This window comes from Varanus komodoensis, unplaced genomic scaffold (assembly GCF_004798865.1).
Source record: "Varanus komodoensis strain SLA01 unplaced genomic scaffold, ASM479886v1 scaffold6_1, whole genome shotgun sequence".
Lineage (NCBI taxonomy): Eukaryota > Metazoa > Chordata > Lepidosauria > Squamata > Varanidae > Varanus > Varanus komodoensis.
In genome coordinates, this window is record NW_025336345.1 from 3,225,211 (window position 1) to 3,241,082 (window position 15,872).

The 15,872-nt window shown below is 38.5% G+C and overlaps 1 protein-coding gene across 2 annotated transcripts in view; it reads right to left on the reverse strand.

The window, feature by feature from the left end:
* The window catches only part of CLINT1 (clathrin interactor 1), an 89,333-nt gene that overhangs the window by 27,636 nt on the left and 45,825 nt on the right, over nt 1–15,872 (reverse strand). For both annotated transcript variants that reach the window (XM_044450923.1, XM_044450920.1), the window contains exons 2-7: nt 13,523–13,627; nt 12,865–12,961; nt 11,164–11,272; nt 10,067–10,231; nt 6,969–7,146; nt 345–591 (exon numbers count right to left, since the gene is read on the reverse strand). In XM_044450923.1, the coding sequence (XP_044306858.1) occupies nt 345–591; nt 6,969–7,146; nt 10,067–10,231; nt 11,164–11,272; nt 12,865–12,961; nt 13,523–13,627 (901 nt within the window). The remainder of the gene's footprint in view (nt 1–344; nt 592–6,968; nt 7,147–10,066; nt 10,232–11,163; nt 11,273–12,864; nt 12,962–13,522; nt 13,628–15,872) is intronic.

The window sequence follows — 15,872 nt, forward strand, 5'->3', positions numbered from 1 at the left end:
ACTCTGGGATTCTTCCACCTTAGCCACTCCAATCTCCCCCTTTCCTCACCCCTTGAAACATCCCCTTCTGAGAGACACATTCCTATTCTCATTGAGGGGCAACACAGTTCTTTCCGCAACAACTATGTGCAGGCTTGTTGGGGGGGGGCGTGCTGGAGGTCTGATCCCCATCTCTCAGGTTGGAGTGCTGTCTCCACCCTTGTAGTAGGGAACACAAACTGTCTCACAGCACTTCAGATAAAGTTTAGGGGCCACAAGATTGAAAGTGTCAGGTTTACCATTGCTAATGAGAATGGGCTAGAGCAGGAAGAAGGAAATTCAGTTACAGAGCTGTGCCTCCCTACCGTTGCTGAGGACTGCGCAGTATAGGCGGCAGCATTCAGGTCTGGACTTCCTTTGTCCCCTGTGTAATGTGCAGCCGCTCCCAGGTCGATGGTTTTGGAAGGATTTGCCATGCGTTTGTGCCTTGTGGTGGTGGTCTCTGTGGCTTGTGTTATATGGATGTGTTTTGTGGTCACTGTCTCCTCTTCATCTTTGAATTCATCTTTGGGTGATTTACCTCTTCTTGATTTCTTTTCCTCATCACTATCACTGTGAAAATTAAAAACAAAAGGAACTATTGCAATGATCTAGACATAAAGAGGAACTGACGAGATTGAAAAGATGGCTGATCGGTGTAAAAATGATCTTGGGCACACCATCTTCTAAAAGAGAAGCCAGGATTCATTGACTGGGAACACAGAAGAGCACCCTGGGTTTGGACATCATGAACTGCTACTGCTTTCTGGTTTGTTTGGGTCAATGAGAGACCCAGTTGTTCACTCTGGCATTGAGTGAATGGGCTCTGTGAGCTAACATGATGCTTGTTCTCAGTAAGCCAAGAAAAACTAGAAATCCTGGCTTTCCATTATATGTACATAGAGCCATCATTTAATAACAAAAACACACTGTACACTCAAATGGGAATTAACTGTGGAGGGTCTCTATGTTTCAGTTATGCAACAGATCACTAAACCACCTAATTTAAGAAAGACTGTCTTGTTGCCAGCATGGAGGTAACAAAAACTACAGTCTACTCTGTGGGTAGCTTTTCTTTTCCACTATCAATGATACAGGCTTTGCCTATTATTATTATAACCACTCTGTTATGCCTCCCACTGCATCTCTGTATATTATGTACTTGCCAGCAAAGGTCGTTTAATTTATTAAGATCAGTGAACATAACTACCAGCATTTCGCTTTCTATTCCAACAGAGACTACAGATGCAAAGTAATAAGAGGGCTTAACAGCACCAACCAAGAGTTAAGGGAATAAATCCACAAAGCACTGCTGTGCAGCAATCTCCCTTTGTTTTAAGAGGGCTTATACAGAAACTCAAACCCTGCTGAAAAGATGCAGCAACCCATGTTAAGTGTACTGCTTCTACAGCAAGTAACATGCACTGTCAGATTCCCAGAAACTGATTCTCACGCTTCATATCCTTCCTGTAACTTCAGAAAGCATTTCCAAGGCAACTTACAAAGTAGAAGTAGAAATAATAATAGCCAACAAGCCAGCATACAGTATACCCAATAAAACAAAAATAGAACAGAGAAGAAAGTGAAGAACTACAGGCAGACTGAAACCCCCTAAAACGACCACTCATTAAAAGCTCAGGCAAATAACACAATCTTGGACAGAATGCCTGTTAATCTGGCACTGAAAAGGGTGAAATAATTAGGCTAACAAAACAGCGCGGAAGCTCCTGCAAGCTGTGGAAGGTTAATTTGATCAAGAATGCATGAATGGTCTGTCTGAATGAGGGTTTTGGGAAGAGCTACAAGAAGATCTCTAAAAGATCCAAGATGTATATGATCTAGATGACTCATATCTTGACTTGCGACTCTTATGAGAAAAGATCCTGAAATTGTGATTATGTTAATTAATGTTGTGGCATTTATAATACCTCGAAGATTTCAAAGGACTGGCTTTGAAAAAAGAGAAAAACAATGCACTGCCTTTTTCAACCAGCTTTTGCAAAGCAACATGGTCATGGTGAGATGGTGAGCTGTGTTTTTGAGCTGCTGACGTTGAGTGAAGGGACAGAAGAAGTGACACATGCTCAGATATGAACTAAGAGAAAAAAAAAACTCTTTATTAATCAGCTGTTAAGTTGTGCACCTGTGCTGATAATGGATGCTGAAAAAAAGTTCCTTATTCAGCTTTCTGGTTTAGGTAGCCATATAAGAATGGACAATGGGAAGAGGTGTTTAGTTGCATATCACAAAAAATGACTGAACTTTCAAGAAAGATACACTGACATGTTTCAATCAAAACAGCATGCCCACATTAGCAACATTTTAGGGAAATCATCCCAGAATTTTTGATTCCGACCACCTTTTAAACTTTCAAATTTTTTTCACTTTAGCTTCTACAATTAACTACATCAATGTCAAACTTACTTCTTCATAGGCTTAGAGGATCTTAATAATGCTTCAGTTTAGTATTATACATTTAAGTAGCATCCAGGAGGAAGCCAAGGGAAAATTGGAGGCTGCGCGTGTGCGGGGGGGTGGGCGAGGTGGCACATAGGGGCGGCAGCAGCTTGCTTGCTGGAGATCGGTAGGAAAAGTGGGGGGCGTCCTATACATGGGGGCGTCTTATAGACGGAAAAATATGGTACTTCCACAATAACAAATGGCAAGACAACATACCTGGGTTTCAGTAAGAAGGGGAAACATGAGCACACAAGGCTCCCAAAATCTAGCATTTCAGAAGGATTGTTCTGTTTTACCAAAGAAAGAGTTACAGCAAACAGTTACATAATTTAAAAGCAAAATGCAGGGAGACCTCTGACTGGGGCTGCTGGGAGTGGGAATCCAACAACTGGAGGACAACAGACTCTCTGCTTTGCATTAGAGTAACAGGAACTTTTAGAGACAGCCCAATTCCATAAACAGGAGATACAATCAGAAAATACTCAGTCTTGTTGGAACACAGATTTAACCAACTAATTTTGTTGAAGGAGAGTTTCTGCCTACACGAAGACACTATGCCATTTGTATATACACTGATTTTGAATGTTTTGACATGAATTTGGGTTTTTACTGAAACATTTACAATACTGGAATATAATAGATAAACATTTCCTTTATAAGAGTGTTCACAAGGTAGGGAATAAATTCTTGCGTAGTTGCAAAATCAAGGAAACCTTCCTGCCAAAGTTGGGTCAAACCTTAAATGAGGATTGGGCAGGAAGCAGGTTGTAATCAGGATACTGTGGGCTACTGGGCTACTGACTACTACTGAATTCTCATAATGGATGCAAAGAGTAGCTCTGCTCCCACAAAGGACTTCATACGATACATCAACGTTCCCTTGATGTGCTTGTGGTTTGGACAGGATCACACTGGCCTACCGTGCTGCAGACTCATCTGTCCCTTACCTTTTATATAGTGACTGGCATGCAGATCCTGAGGCATGAAGGGCCCCATCCACTGCTCAGCATGTTTTTATTTTGTGACACAATCCTCATCAAACCTATGACCTGGGGAACATTTTCATGGGGCTTATACTATATAGTCTCAGGGGAATTTCTGTGAATTGTCTGTTAAATGTATAAGAATAAACTTTGCACAAAAACATGGGTCATTGTCTAGCAGCTGCTGCTGAAAATATTCAAATCAACATTCAAATCAAGAACACACAAAACCAGAGCTGGAACATGCTGATCTTTCAGCACCCACTTCTGGGTGACTGCCTTTTTCTTTTCATGACCTCAGGAGGTACTCTCATAGAGGAAAGGCTGATCTGACTAAGCAGCTTTTCTGAAGCAGAATAAAGGTGCAGAAAGTGGCTAGTACCAGTCATGAACTGATCCAAGTGCAGCTGCTCCCTCTAGTGTGCCAGTTCGTCAAGGCCCAGGAGGATAGAATGTGGCTTGATGAAGAGAATTCATGCTTGCAGGGCACAGTAAAAGCACAAGCCACACTTACCCACTGAGTTCAGTAAAAAGGAGAGGTCTACTTCAATACCTGTGAGTTCTCTCTCTTGCACCCCCTCCCCCACATCTCCTGAAAATAAAATCTATCACATTTACAGAAAGAAGGAGTCAGTAATGGAGAACAGAAAAAAGTGCAAATGTACTTATCTGCTATCATCTTCCCTGGAACACAGCAAGATGACAATTCAAGCACCAATACTATCCAAGCTCCAAAACTACCTTCAATTGCTATTTGAATTTGTACATTCCCATTCTGATATTTAAAGGGCCCTTGTTTTCTTTGATTATAGAGTTTAAGAACAGTTCTACATTCTTTTTAGCCTATTTTTAGAAACAATTTCTGTTCTAGAAAACATTCAAATGCACCAATAAGAAACAACTCTGGAACCACACAGTTAATGTTTCCAAAACTCAGTTAAGAACCATCAGGAGGAAGAGATGGGAAACCATTGTCTTTCCTTCAGTTTTTAGAAAGTAAAAGTTAAGAATCTATCAGGGAGAATATATTCCTCAAATTTCCATGTAAAAAGGCCCTAAATCTTATATTTTGTTCTCAATGAATAAACATTTATGGAAATATGAATTAAGGTCCATTAGCTAGTGTATATTAAATGTCCAGATATCATACCAATTTCAGGCAAGGTTTAAAACTAGCTGGAGTTTTATATTGTTGATTTAGTATGACTTGATCTATCTAGTTTAACATTTAAATTCTCCTCTCAAAATCAATTCATCTGTCCAACACCAAAAAAAGGGAAAAAGTAAATGGAAAAGAATACAACTTTTAGCACCTTAATGATTTTTTTATTCTTTCAAAATTCCATTGTGAAAGACATTAAATATAAGAGAGCTCCTACCATTTTAATCTCATCCAGCTGAAATTTATGTGTAATCTTCTATAGCTATATAAAGACTATTAAGTATCAGTTTGATTTGCTGATAATAAAATTCAAACTACTTGTTGAAATGGAACACTTTTGGAGTTTGCTTAGTATATAAAATCTACACAATATTTTCCCTCTGATGCAGAGTTAATTTAATGATCCTGTGAACAAAAGATCCACTGTACATTAAGATGGGGTTAGCTGAAAAGTCTGTACCATTACATTAAACTAAAGGAAAAGGTAGTCAAATGTTATGCTCTTCAACTTCTAAGTTTTGCATGCAATCAAAACATTATCTTATCTTCCTCTACCTACCATTTAAAGATTAAAACAAACAGCTAATTTTTAAATTAGCTTCTATCATTATTGAAGCGGAATGATACAGTTATTGCCTCTGAAGCTAATAAAAGCATTGTCCTTTTTGGAGTTAGAACTTACATTTTTGATCCAGAAAGCTACATCAGAAGTATTTGTCATTTTCTGAAAGTGGCATTTTGAAATAAAATAGGACACACTCAGGCGCTTAATAAAGTACCTCATTCAAGGCCACAAGTTGCCAGGCTATGCAGGGAGGACAATTAGAAATGCTGTGGTCCACAAATAATACCATGGATTAGGGCTGTCCCATGGGATTTGTTATCTACCTATCAGGTTATTCTATGAAGCGCAGTCTGCTTAACTTTAGTAGACAGCTAGCAAGGAAGCAGATGGCTATACTTTCAATATTGAGGTAGTTTTATTATATGAACGTGCAAAAATGAGGCAGAAGTCCTACTGAAGCCAACCATGGCCTGTTTTTGTAATGAATCACATCTCCTGGGCTACTTTCAAATTATTAACAGATGGGATTACTGAGGGGGATGAGAAATTCACAACAAACCTAAGTGAGGGGCAGCTTTCTATTACTTATAGTACACTTTTTTTCTTAATATGCCACTGCCCATTGCAAAACAAACACTTTTCAATAAATGACCTAGCGGAGGGAAATTTAGAATTCTGTGTTACAAAACCAAACAACTAAAATTTTCCCAGACATTTACATCAAGGGACTGAAACATTATTCTTGTTTCTTAAAATATATCTTAGTTCTTTAGGACAAAGGGGTTGGATACAGTGATCCTGTAAGCAGAATTTTAAATGTAATGTTGGATTTAATATGACTCTTCCACAGTCCGAAGGACATCATCTGGGAGACTTCTGATCCAGAATGGGAATCATACTGATAAAAGAGGGGGGAGGTGATCTTCATTTACTCCCTGCTCCTGCCACAGCCCCCTAAACCCTCTGAAAATCTACTCCAGGAAGTTGTAGGGCCATCAAGACGACCATGGAATGTGAAGAATCGGGAGGAAAAAAGACTCTACTCCCTTCCATCAGCATGGGTTTTACATGGGATTGAAAGCTCTTAGACAAATTTATTTATTTATTTATTTAAGCATTTTTATCCCCACCCCCCATTGCAGAAAGCCTCGGGGCGGCTTACAAAGCAGACTAAGCAAACATAGAACAAACATTAAGAATCCGAAGCATCTTGGCAATAGTATAAAACCAGTAAATAAAAACAATAATTAACAATTAAAATATCGTTTAAATAAAAAGGTCTTGGCCTGGAGCCGAAAAACAAATTAAAGCCCTTCCACTTGTAGAAGGGCAACCCTCTTTCCAACCACAAATGTTTACATTTCCATTTTTAAAAGACATCTGAAAGGATCTAAAAGGGATCTTATAGGGGTCCTATAAAATACAGGGTGTGCATAGTTTAAGTTTATAGAGCAGAACTGAATGGGGCCTTGAAGAAACTCCAGCACTGTGCTGAATCAAGAGATAACACCCTGTCATTCTTTTTCCAAGCAGGTTATTTACTGAAATATGCCTATTTTTGAGATTTTCTTCCATGAAAACAACCAGTTTAAAGACAGAAACAAACATTTTCAGGTTTGTACAGATTCATTCCACAATTAAAGCCACACAGTTTCTTAAAAACCCAACCTATAATCTAATTAGGACCAGGTGCTAGATCAGAAATTTGAAGCTCAACTTGAGAACCTGTTAAAAACTTTAAAAGGACAGCTGACAAGCAACTGAATTGCAGTCAAAGTACCTGCATCGTTCTGGAGAATCCTCTCTGTCTTTCCTCCGAAATTTGCTGATGGTGTCATCAATTGTGCTCCCAATTTTATCACTCAGCTCACCTAGTTTATCACTAAATGGAAATCCACCTTTGTTTTTATCCCATTCTTCATCCCACTTTGACTTGGGCTCAACATCGTATCTTTCACCTACATAATAGAGGCAGATAGTAAAAAGAAGGAAGAAAAAAAGAGATCATTTCAAAAATGCCACTGATTCTTGTTAAGAACTTAGTTCCTTTTGCTGACAATTACCTTGAGAGTTTTCAAAGCAAACAGAAAACTTTCATGTTGTCGAAGCAATATTATTAATGGCAGAAAAGGCCAATAATCAGCACAAAATGCATTCAGGAACTGTTGCTTATGACAACTACCCAAAAGTAGCATAGTAGCACACATTCTGATAAGGTGAGATAATGCAGGAGCAGGTCAAAGAGTCGTATACCCAACAAAATGAACCATGGCAACAGGCTGATTTGCATGTAACAACAGCTCACAGGTTAGACAAGCTGTGCGCACATAGGAGAATTGACATGCTGCCTGCAGTATGCTGGCCGCTACTGCTCTTGGTCAACAACCTAGAATTGGCCGATTCATAAGCTGTGGAGTGTGAGCTGCAAACCCAGACTGATGGGTCCTTTAATCCATAAACCAACTCAGAGTTTGAGGCTTGCACGTCCCACTCAATAACCTATGAAGGCGCTGATAATAAGCTGCTGAGTAAAAGCATAAATGGGGAGCACACTCTATGCAGTGTGCTCTCTCTCCAACTTTTCCCTGATAGCCCATGGATTGTTTAAACTATGGGCTGTGGTATGTGAACCAAGTCTACATGAACTTATGAAAAATGAAGCCCATTATTTTATACAAATTCTGTTATGCTCTCAGTTTGGCTGCCACAGGAAACTGGATTTTTTTCATGTTTTAAAACCTCATGAATTTTATGGGGGGGGGAGAGGGGAGTGTACCAAATATTGCAAGATGGATGAAAACAAATGGCAATATTTCTAGCCTCAATTATCAATTTTAAAAGCTCTTCAAAAACCATTAAGGAATGTGCTACTTAGGAGTCTGTAATTTCTCAATCTGCTATATTGCCACAAAATAGCCACATAAACAAGATTTGCTTCACAACGTAAAGAACCAAGAACTCCAATTGTTGGATAACTGTGAGTAGAAGGTGCCAGTTTTGCTCAATTGTCTTTGAATAATGTATTTAATTGCTTAGCTCTGAATCCCATTCAGTAATTTAATCATCAATGTACCTTGCTTTTTTAAAAAAAGAAATCACAATAGCTAATACATGGAAGATTTAAAACTGACTCAATACAATGCCCACCAGAATTCCTAGAATGTATAAATAATATTGCAGTTTTGCTTGCCAAAGTCCTGAGGGAATATCCCTGGCCCAATACAGATTAGACATTAACATCTTTCACTTCCTGTGCCTAAAACTCCTATTAGGTGAGGCAGAGTAATTCACAATTATGCAGCACATGGTGACCCAAAGACATAAGAGCACTTTTGCTATAACTTGTGTGATTTACATAGTGAGTCCATCAGGACACCCCACATAATTAATGAATCATATACAAATAGCACTGCAGTGTATTCTGACAAGGAACCCACAATCCTGCTGGCTCTGTACCTGAGGCAGCTCAGGTGCACAAAGCATCTACAAGCTGTATGGCAGTTTTCTTTACTCGAATGAATAAGGCACTTCCCCCATCCATGCTGCAAGAGCTCTGTGTATGCATCCGAGCCTTACAGAGCACCAGATTGTGGTGAAGTCCTGTACAGCCCAAAATATGCACCATCATACCTCCTTAGAGTAGCAGACTTGAAGAACAGAGCCGCTCTGTTCAGTTCAGCAAGCACATACCCACCACTTCTGCTCCGCAAGCACACAGCTGTAAAGCAATGGCGAAGCCCCATCCACCTGCTAATCTTCTATTTTAAAATAGGTTTTATTTTGGAAGATTTAGTGAAGTTCACTGGATATGGCAAGTGGCCAGACTGGAAGAGAGTTATGGGAGTTGTACAGTGCCTCTAGAGGGTGCCAGGTTGAACAAGACTACTATCATGTTAGCCGGTAATTATCTGCAGCTTGAGATCATTAACCATCCCCACCCCCAGCCCCACAATGCTGAATAGCTTTGCCTTGCCTTTACACATGCTCTAATCCGCCCTAGGAAACAGTGGGGTGGCATGCACGTAAAATAAAAGTCACTTCAGAGTTGCTTCTCCGTGGTGCCACCCCATTTGTTGTAAAGCATAGGCCAGCATGGCTTGCTGGATTGGGGACCTGGGAGATCCAGGTTGTAGCCCCACTCAGCCATGGAACTCCTGGGTGACTTTGGGCTAGTCACTCACTCTCAGCCCATCCCATCTCACAGGGTTGTTGTTGTGAAGATAAACTGGAGTGGAGAAGGGCGATGAGAGCTCCCTTACACTCCTTGCAAAAGGAAAAAGGCAGGATATAAATGCTTTAGGAGGAGCTGAAAAGAAAACGGAAAATGATGACTTAGCATCTTCATAGCCACAAACAGGAAAGTTACGCAAGGCCAACCTTGCTTATATGGTTCCGATATTAAGAGGCACATTACAGCACACAGGACAGCCTCGTGCAGAACAAGCCCCTGACTGAATCCCAATAATGCTAGCCGCCTTTAAGAGTTCAAAACCAACCAACTAGGCTGAAATAAGCCACACTGCCAGAGAATCCAAGAACTAGGCAGCTTGTCCTTCTCAGACCTGACGAAAAGATTTTGAAGAGAGACTCAATGGAACCTCTCTCACTGTATACTCAACGCCACCTTTGTGCCACAGGCTAAGGCTGCAGTGCTGTACTCACTTGCCAGGGAGTCCCACTGAACTCAGTGAATCTTGCTTCTGAGTAGACATTTGTAGGATTGTACTGCTAGATGATCATTTGGTTACACCAAGATCTACAACATTCAAATTACAGAACTTGTGCATATATTTTTAAAAACGGTTTTTAAACTCATGGGGCCAAGTAAGTATCACACTATGCCAACTGCCCTCCCCACCTTCAGAGTACTGGACTTACTGTATCTGAATCCACCAACACTGTCTGAAGAAACTCCAATATATTTATCTTTGTTTTTCTTTGCCTTTTTCCTCTCTTCACGAAGCCTGTCATCATCCTGTGCAAATTCTACCATTTCTTTCACTTTCTGGCGTATATTTATACCTTGGTCTTTGCCATTCTCATCTGGTATAAAATAAAAACACAAAAATGAATGTATTAGGTAGCAACAATTAAGCTCAAGCATTAGATGGCTTGGAAAAATTTTGATATAACATGAACACCATTTTTCCATACGAATATGATATTCTAAGCACTTCCCTATAATGAGTGAACACTACAATTTTTATGACCTCAGATCTAATCTAATGCTAAGGGAGAGCATTTGAGAGCAATTTCAGTTTATAAAGCTTCCTAAGTGGAACTGATCTACTAAGGGTAGTGTAAAGCGAGACTTAAAACATGATGCTTGCTTCTCAATAAATAAATAAAAGCAACCTTCTCTCTTAGTTGCTTTTGGTGTGGGAGGGAGACAGTTTATTGTTGTTGTTGTTGTTGTTGTTGTTGTTATTATTATTATTATTATTATTATTATTATTATTTTAACTACTAGATTTGTGTCTTGGTTCAAAACTGTATTTTTAAAATGCTGACAGCTGGAGTGCACTACAAACTAAAATTTGCTTCTCTTTTCTAAGCCTCTTATTCACAACACACACTGGCCTTGCTGCCTTTCCACTGTAAATATTATTTGGTAGGAGGAAAAAAAATCCTCAGCTTCAAACAGATGTGTATGTTTTGGAGCTCTAACCTTTTCTTCCCATATGATTAAAGCTATTCCTTTACACACACCACAGGGGACCAGTCTCTAGTGCATATTTTAATATAAACCCGAACACTCATGTTGTGTTGGTTCTGTTGTTATTAGCCAGTCTTTTCTGCAAGTTCTTGTCTTCACTAATTAATACTCTAGGGTCCCACGTCTTGGATTCTGCACTCTTCACACAACCAGCAACAGTCACATTCTAATTAGAGTGGGGAAGCTTCTGAGCTGGTTCAGGTGACTGACAACTCCAACTACTGTTTTAATTTGCTTATAAGATTTTTCTATCGCTCACCTACAAAGTGGTAATTTTCCAGGGATCGCAAATCATAAATGTGTTCTCTGGCACTTGTAACAACACGCTCTGATCCATTCCTTATGAGGTAAGATAGGAGCAGCAGAGACTATAAAAATACAAAGCACCTTATGATTGCATGAACAAACGCCATCAGTATTTTTAACTGCAATAAAAAGCCTAAATGTACAAAATTAGTAAGCAAAAGCAAGATTTGTTCCTATTTAAATAAACTTTCTATATGCATGCTGCTGCTAAAAGCAAGAATTGCTGACAAGACAGTGTACAAGTTTTAAACTGCATTTACTAAGACAAAAAAAAACCTAGAACATAAAAATTGTAAGTCATTTGCGTGAAGAATGACTGTTCTCTAGAAAGAAAGAAAAAACAGTTAAAGCAATTTAAGGGAAAAAAAAGATCCTGAACTCAACAGAATGAAACAATTTTCTTTTGTGTCTCTCTTTTTTTGCAATTGCCTTATTCCCCAGTGTTTTTCCATTTAAAAGCCGTTTTTATGGCAATTTATCTATGTGGCTTTCTGCACGAAATGTGTTGATGTTCAAGGCTCAGTATTTTCAGGTAAATTTAAGCAAACTTCAAAACAAAAATAAGCTGAAAAATATTTTAATTTTGTGAACTTCCTACAACTTCTAGGATTTTCCCCCTTCATGTTTTAAAAAGTGAATTTGAAGAAGTTGCAGTGATGTCAGCAGAATCATGTTTATAAATTGCAATGAAAACTCACAGATAATTTCAAGTATTCTTAAGAACATTAAGTAATATGTATGACAGTATTAAAAATTAATTTACATCATGCTTCAGGGAAAACAATTACTATAAGAGTACTTTTTTTAAGAGTAACCTTGCCTTTCAATTAATTCTGTTGACTGTACAAGATTTTAAATCTAAAAGGCTTGTTCAGTGCCATAAGGAAACAGAAAAAATCATTATGGTGAAGTTTATGCTGAATTTCAATGAAAGTACACTAAAACAAACACAAAATATTTTGCAATGAGCATATTAACTAAAGGAAGGAGGAGGGGGCGGGAGGAGGCAAACAACGGGCTATCTCTCCGGTTAGATACAAGTTCAAGTATGATTCAGAAAATGGAGCATTTTGGAGGAGGCCAGTACAATGTGTGAAAACAGAGGTAAATATATCATTCAATCCCAAGTGGACTCAAACTGGTTTATTTTTAAAGGGAACATTTGGAACAAAGACTAAAAAACATGGCTCTCATTAAAAGGCCAGCAAGAGAGTTATTTGCTTATTTGTTTTAAAAGATCAAATTACAGATTCCCTTTTTGGTATATAATGCAGTAATAAAAATTCAAATGGCTAGAGCACTTTCAGAAGGAGGGAAAGAGAGAGTGGGGGACAGAGAGGGAAGGAAGGAGGCAGAGAGAGGGAGAGAAACAGAAAATGAGTTTTTTTTTCCCAGCACTGACTTTCCCTTAGAAAACATTTATGGAAAAAATCAGCTTGATTAAAATCAAGCTCAGAAGAATTACACACAGAGGATCTGGAAGCCTGTAAAGTTTAGCATAGATACTATGTTAATGAAAGCACAAAACTGAGTTAATTATGATAGGACACTATGGTAAAATTAAAACATTCAGTTGTGTTTGTTCTTCAATATATGCAGTTTAGAACAAAATTAAATCCTGGGAAAGATGGCGAAAAGTCATTTATATACATACCTTATACACTCTCCTCCAGTTTTTTTTGTTGTCTTTTAGCATTCGTGTCCAAAGCATGTTCATAAGTTCTGGAAACTGTTCATACATAAATGTTGCCCTAAAAACAAAAGAGGAAGAATTATCCTTATGGTGCTGCTTGCAGTGAAAACCTGCAAGGACCTGCATTTGACAGCAGATGGCACACTTGCTCCAAATTAAAGCTTCATTGCCAAATACAGAGCTTTTGACATTTGTACAGAAGCATTTCATAAATAAAATTACTCACTAGATTAGCAATGCTGATAAGTCATTCCCCTCTCAATGGAAATAGTGAAAAAAACCTAAGAGTTCCTTGTTATTGTTGTCCATCATACCAATCATTTGCTCTCTGTGTGAGAAAACATTATGTTTATGAAGAAGCCCCATTTTATATTTCTGAAAAATACTTTGCAGGGCCCCGGCCCAAAGGAAATTTTCTATGCTCCAAATTATAATGCACCATGAAAATAGTTTTTAATAAATAGTTGCTTGTGGCCATCCTTCAGAGCTGTGCACCATTAATACTACTCTTTCTTCATTTCATTTATGTATATTCTTCAGAAGTGATGAAGCAAGGACCATATATATATATTGCATAAAGATATACCTTTCTTCACTGCTGAGTCAAATTATCACTTACTTTGCAATCTCCCCCATGAGTTGCCCTGAAGGTCCCCATGGATCATCGTTGGTTGCTTCTCGAACCTTAGACTCAATTTCTGAATAATTCATAACCACATTGGTGCTGCAAAGAACAGAATTGAATGCATGCCCAGAGATTAGCATCAAAACTGAGAAACACATGAAAACTTAATAATGACACTAGTGGGTGCCTTAATGAGATACCTCTACAGGGTGGAAAAGAAAACATCTTTAGTGGAGAAGCTACCCCGAGGACACGGCAACACATTTAACTATCTTTAAGAAGGTTTTACTATTCCATTAACCTTCCACAACACAGATCAGAGATTAGGGATTACATTAAACAAGGAACCAGTACAGTTAGAAATGGCATTTGGTCAAATTAAAAGTGAAACTGAGCTACTGAAGATGCTAGTATCTTAGCTATAGTTACTCACCCTGCCCTCCATTGGAATCTACCATGAATGTAGAAATTAATCAGATAACAGATGTATATTTTTTAAAACTACCCCATTATGAAAACTAAACTGTGTGCCTCACTGCAGAGATGCCAAAAAATTGGCAGAAACTGGAGAAGAGTTGCTAAGTATTTCAATAGCTTCTTAAGCTAAACAAAGTGGGACAATGTGATAAGCCCAAAAAACCCTCCCACCTTCAGATAAAAATACTATCAAGGATAATCTATATATTGAAGTGTTGCCTGTAAAGGATTTCTTTAGAAATAAAAGAAAAAGCTTTAGTATCAAACAAAGTACTTTATGGTTCATACAAAGCCCTTATTTTTTCTTACTCATATTTTTGCATAAATCCTTTTGGATAAGATTTGGCTAATTCATATGTCTTTAAAAATGCTAAATCCACTTGGGAAAACAGATTCATCTCCATAGTATATAATGGCTGTATAACTTGACATTTGGATATAAGAAAAAATTGCCATGTGAAAATTTCAAAATGGAGGTCACTTTGGAGCTCCATTTTGAAGTCAGAGGAAAATCGGTGCATCTATTTTCTACACTAAGGAATGTGAGATTGGTAAAAAACTGAGATATCCTTCCTGATAGTCATGCTATTGGGAAAGTGACAATGTTTTCTATTTAAAGTACTATATACTTTTCTTAGTTGTCTTTTTAAGTTGTGTTTGTATAATGTGCCCTTCATATGTGTGTGTGTCATGGACAAGGAGAAAGTGACTATATTACACATGTAGCCCTACAACATCCAGCATGTCTCCAGCCAGTCACACATTGGATTGTGCCTTCAGTTGTTTCATGGCATGAAAAAGAAATATTAAAGATGGCTGTTTCCTGGCTTGTCCCATTAGAGGCAAAACTTTCTACTTGCTACTTTTCAAATAAAGTCACTAGGCATTTACTCCAACTTGGATACCACAATTAATGTAGAATTCACATTTATGCTGTCCTTGCCATATTTTATTTGGATCACTTCCATCTCATTTTTCTGAAGGTATTTCGAGAAATGCACATGATCACCTTTGGTATCCTTTTGGCGTTTGCCTATCTTGTTGAAGACACAGCCATCTTTTGTAAGGTCTGGTAAACCCTTGCTTTCAGGAAAGTTAAGCATCCATTAGTGTGGAATGAAGAAATTACTAGATGCATTTATGAAACTTCTCTAATTCTAATACGCGTGTAATTAAACCAAATAGTTCTTACAATATATCTAAAATTGCTTGGTAATTGCTGGCCAGTTCCCAAGATTTCTAGTCTTCCATGATTTCTAGGAAGACTGTGGCTGACTTCTAACATAACTAGGTTTACTTCAATTGAGCTTCAGGCTAAGTTTTTGGTCACTGAGCACCTTAGAACAGATATCCCATTGGTACTTCTGCATGTCTTCAGACTATTGAACACCATTGCTCAATTTCTGTTTAACTGTGTTTGGTATCTGGTAGGAGTAATGTAAATTGCCTCATAATGGTTGTGTTCTTAAGGGTATTTTGCAATGACAAAATTTTACAGCAGGCTCCACTTAATCCAGATGCATTTACAGCTATTTTGGATGAAGGAACACTCTGCCCTGAATGGGCAGGCTCCTGGAACCATTCCTAACCCAGGTGCAACCCTAGAAACAGAATCCAAACAGGGCAGAAGGTTGATTGTTAGGGGAATCCAGGGGCTCTGGGAAGGAAGGGGGGAGTTGTTAAAGCTATTTGTGTGTGCTGGCTGGTAGTATTCCTGCTTCCACCCTCAAGAACCTTGCGAACAAACTGGTGATTGCTGTGGCTGGTGGTGAGTTTTAATCAGCTATTTATATTTATTTCAATCATGGCACCATCAGAGGTGCATTTAGTGGCAATATAGGAGGGCCTTTTCGGTGGCTACTCCTAG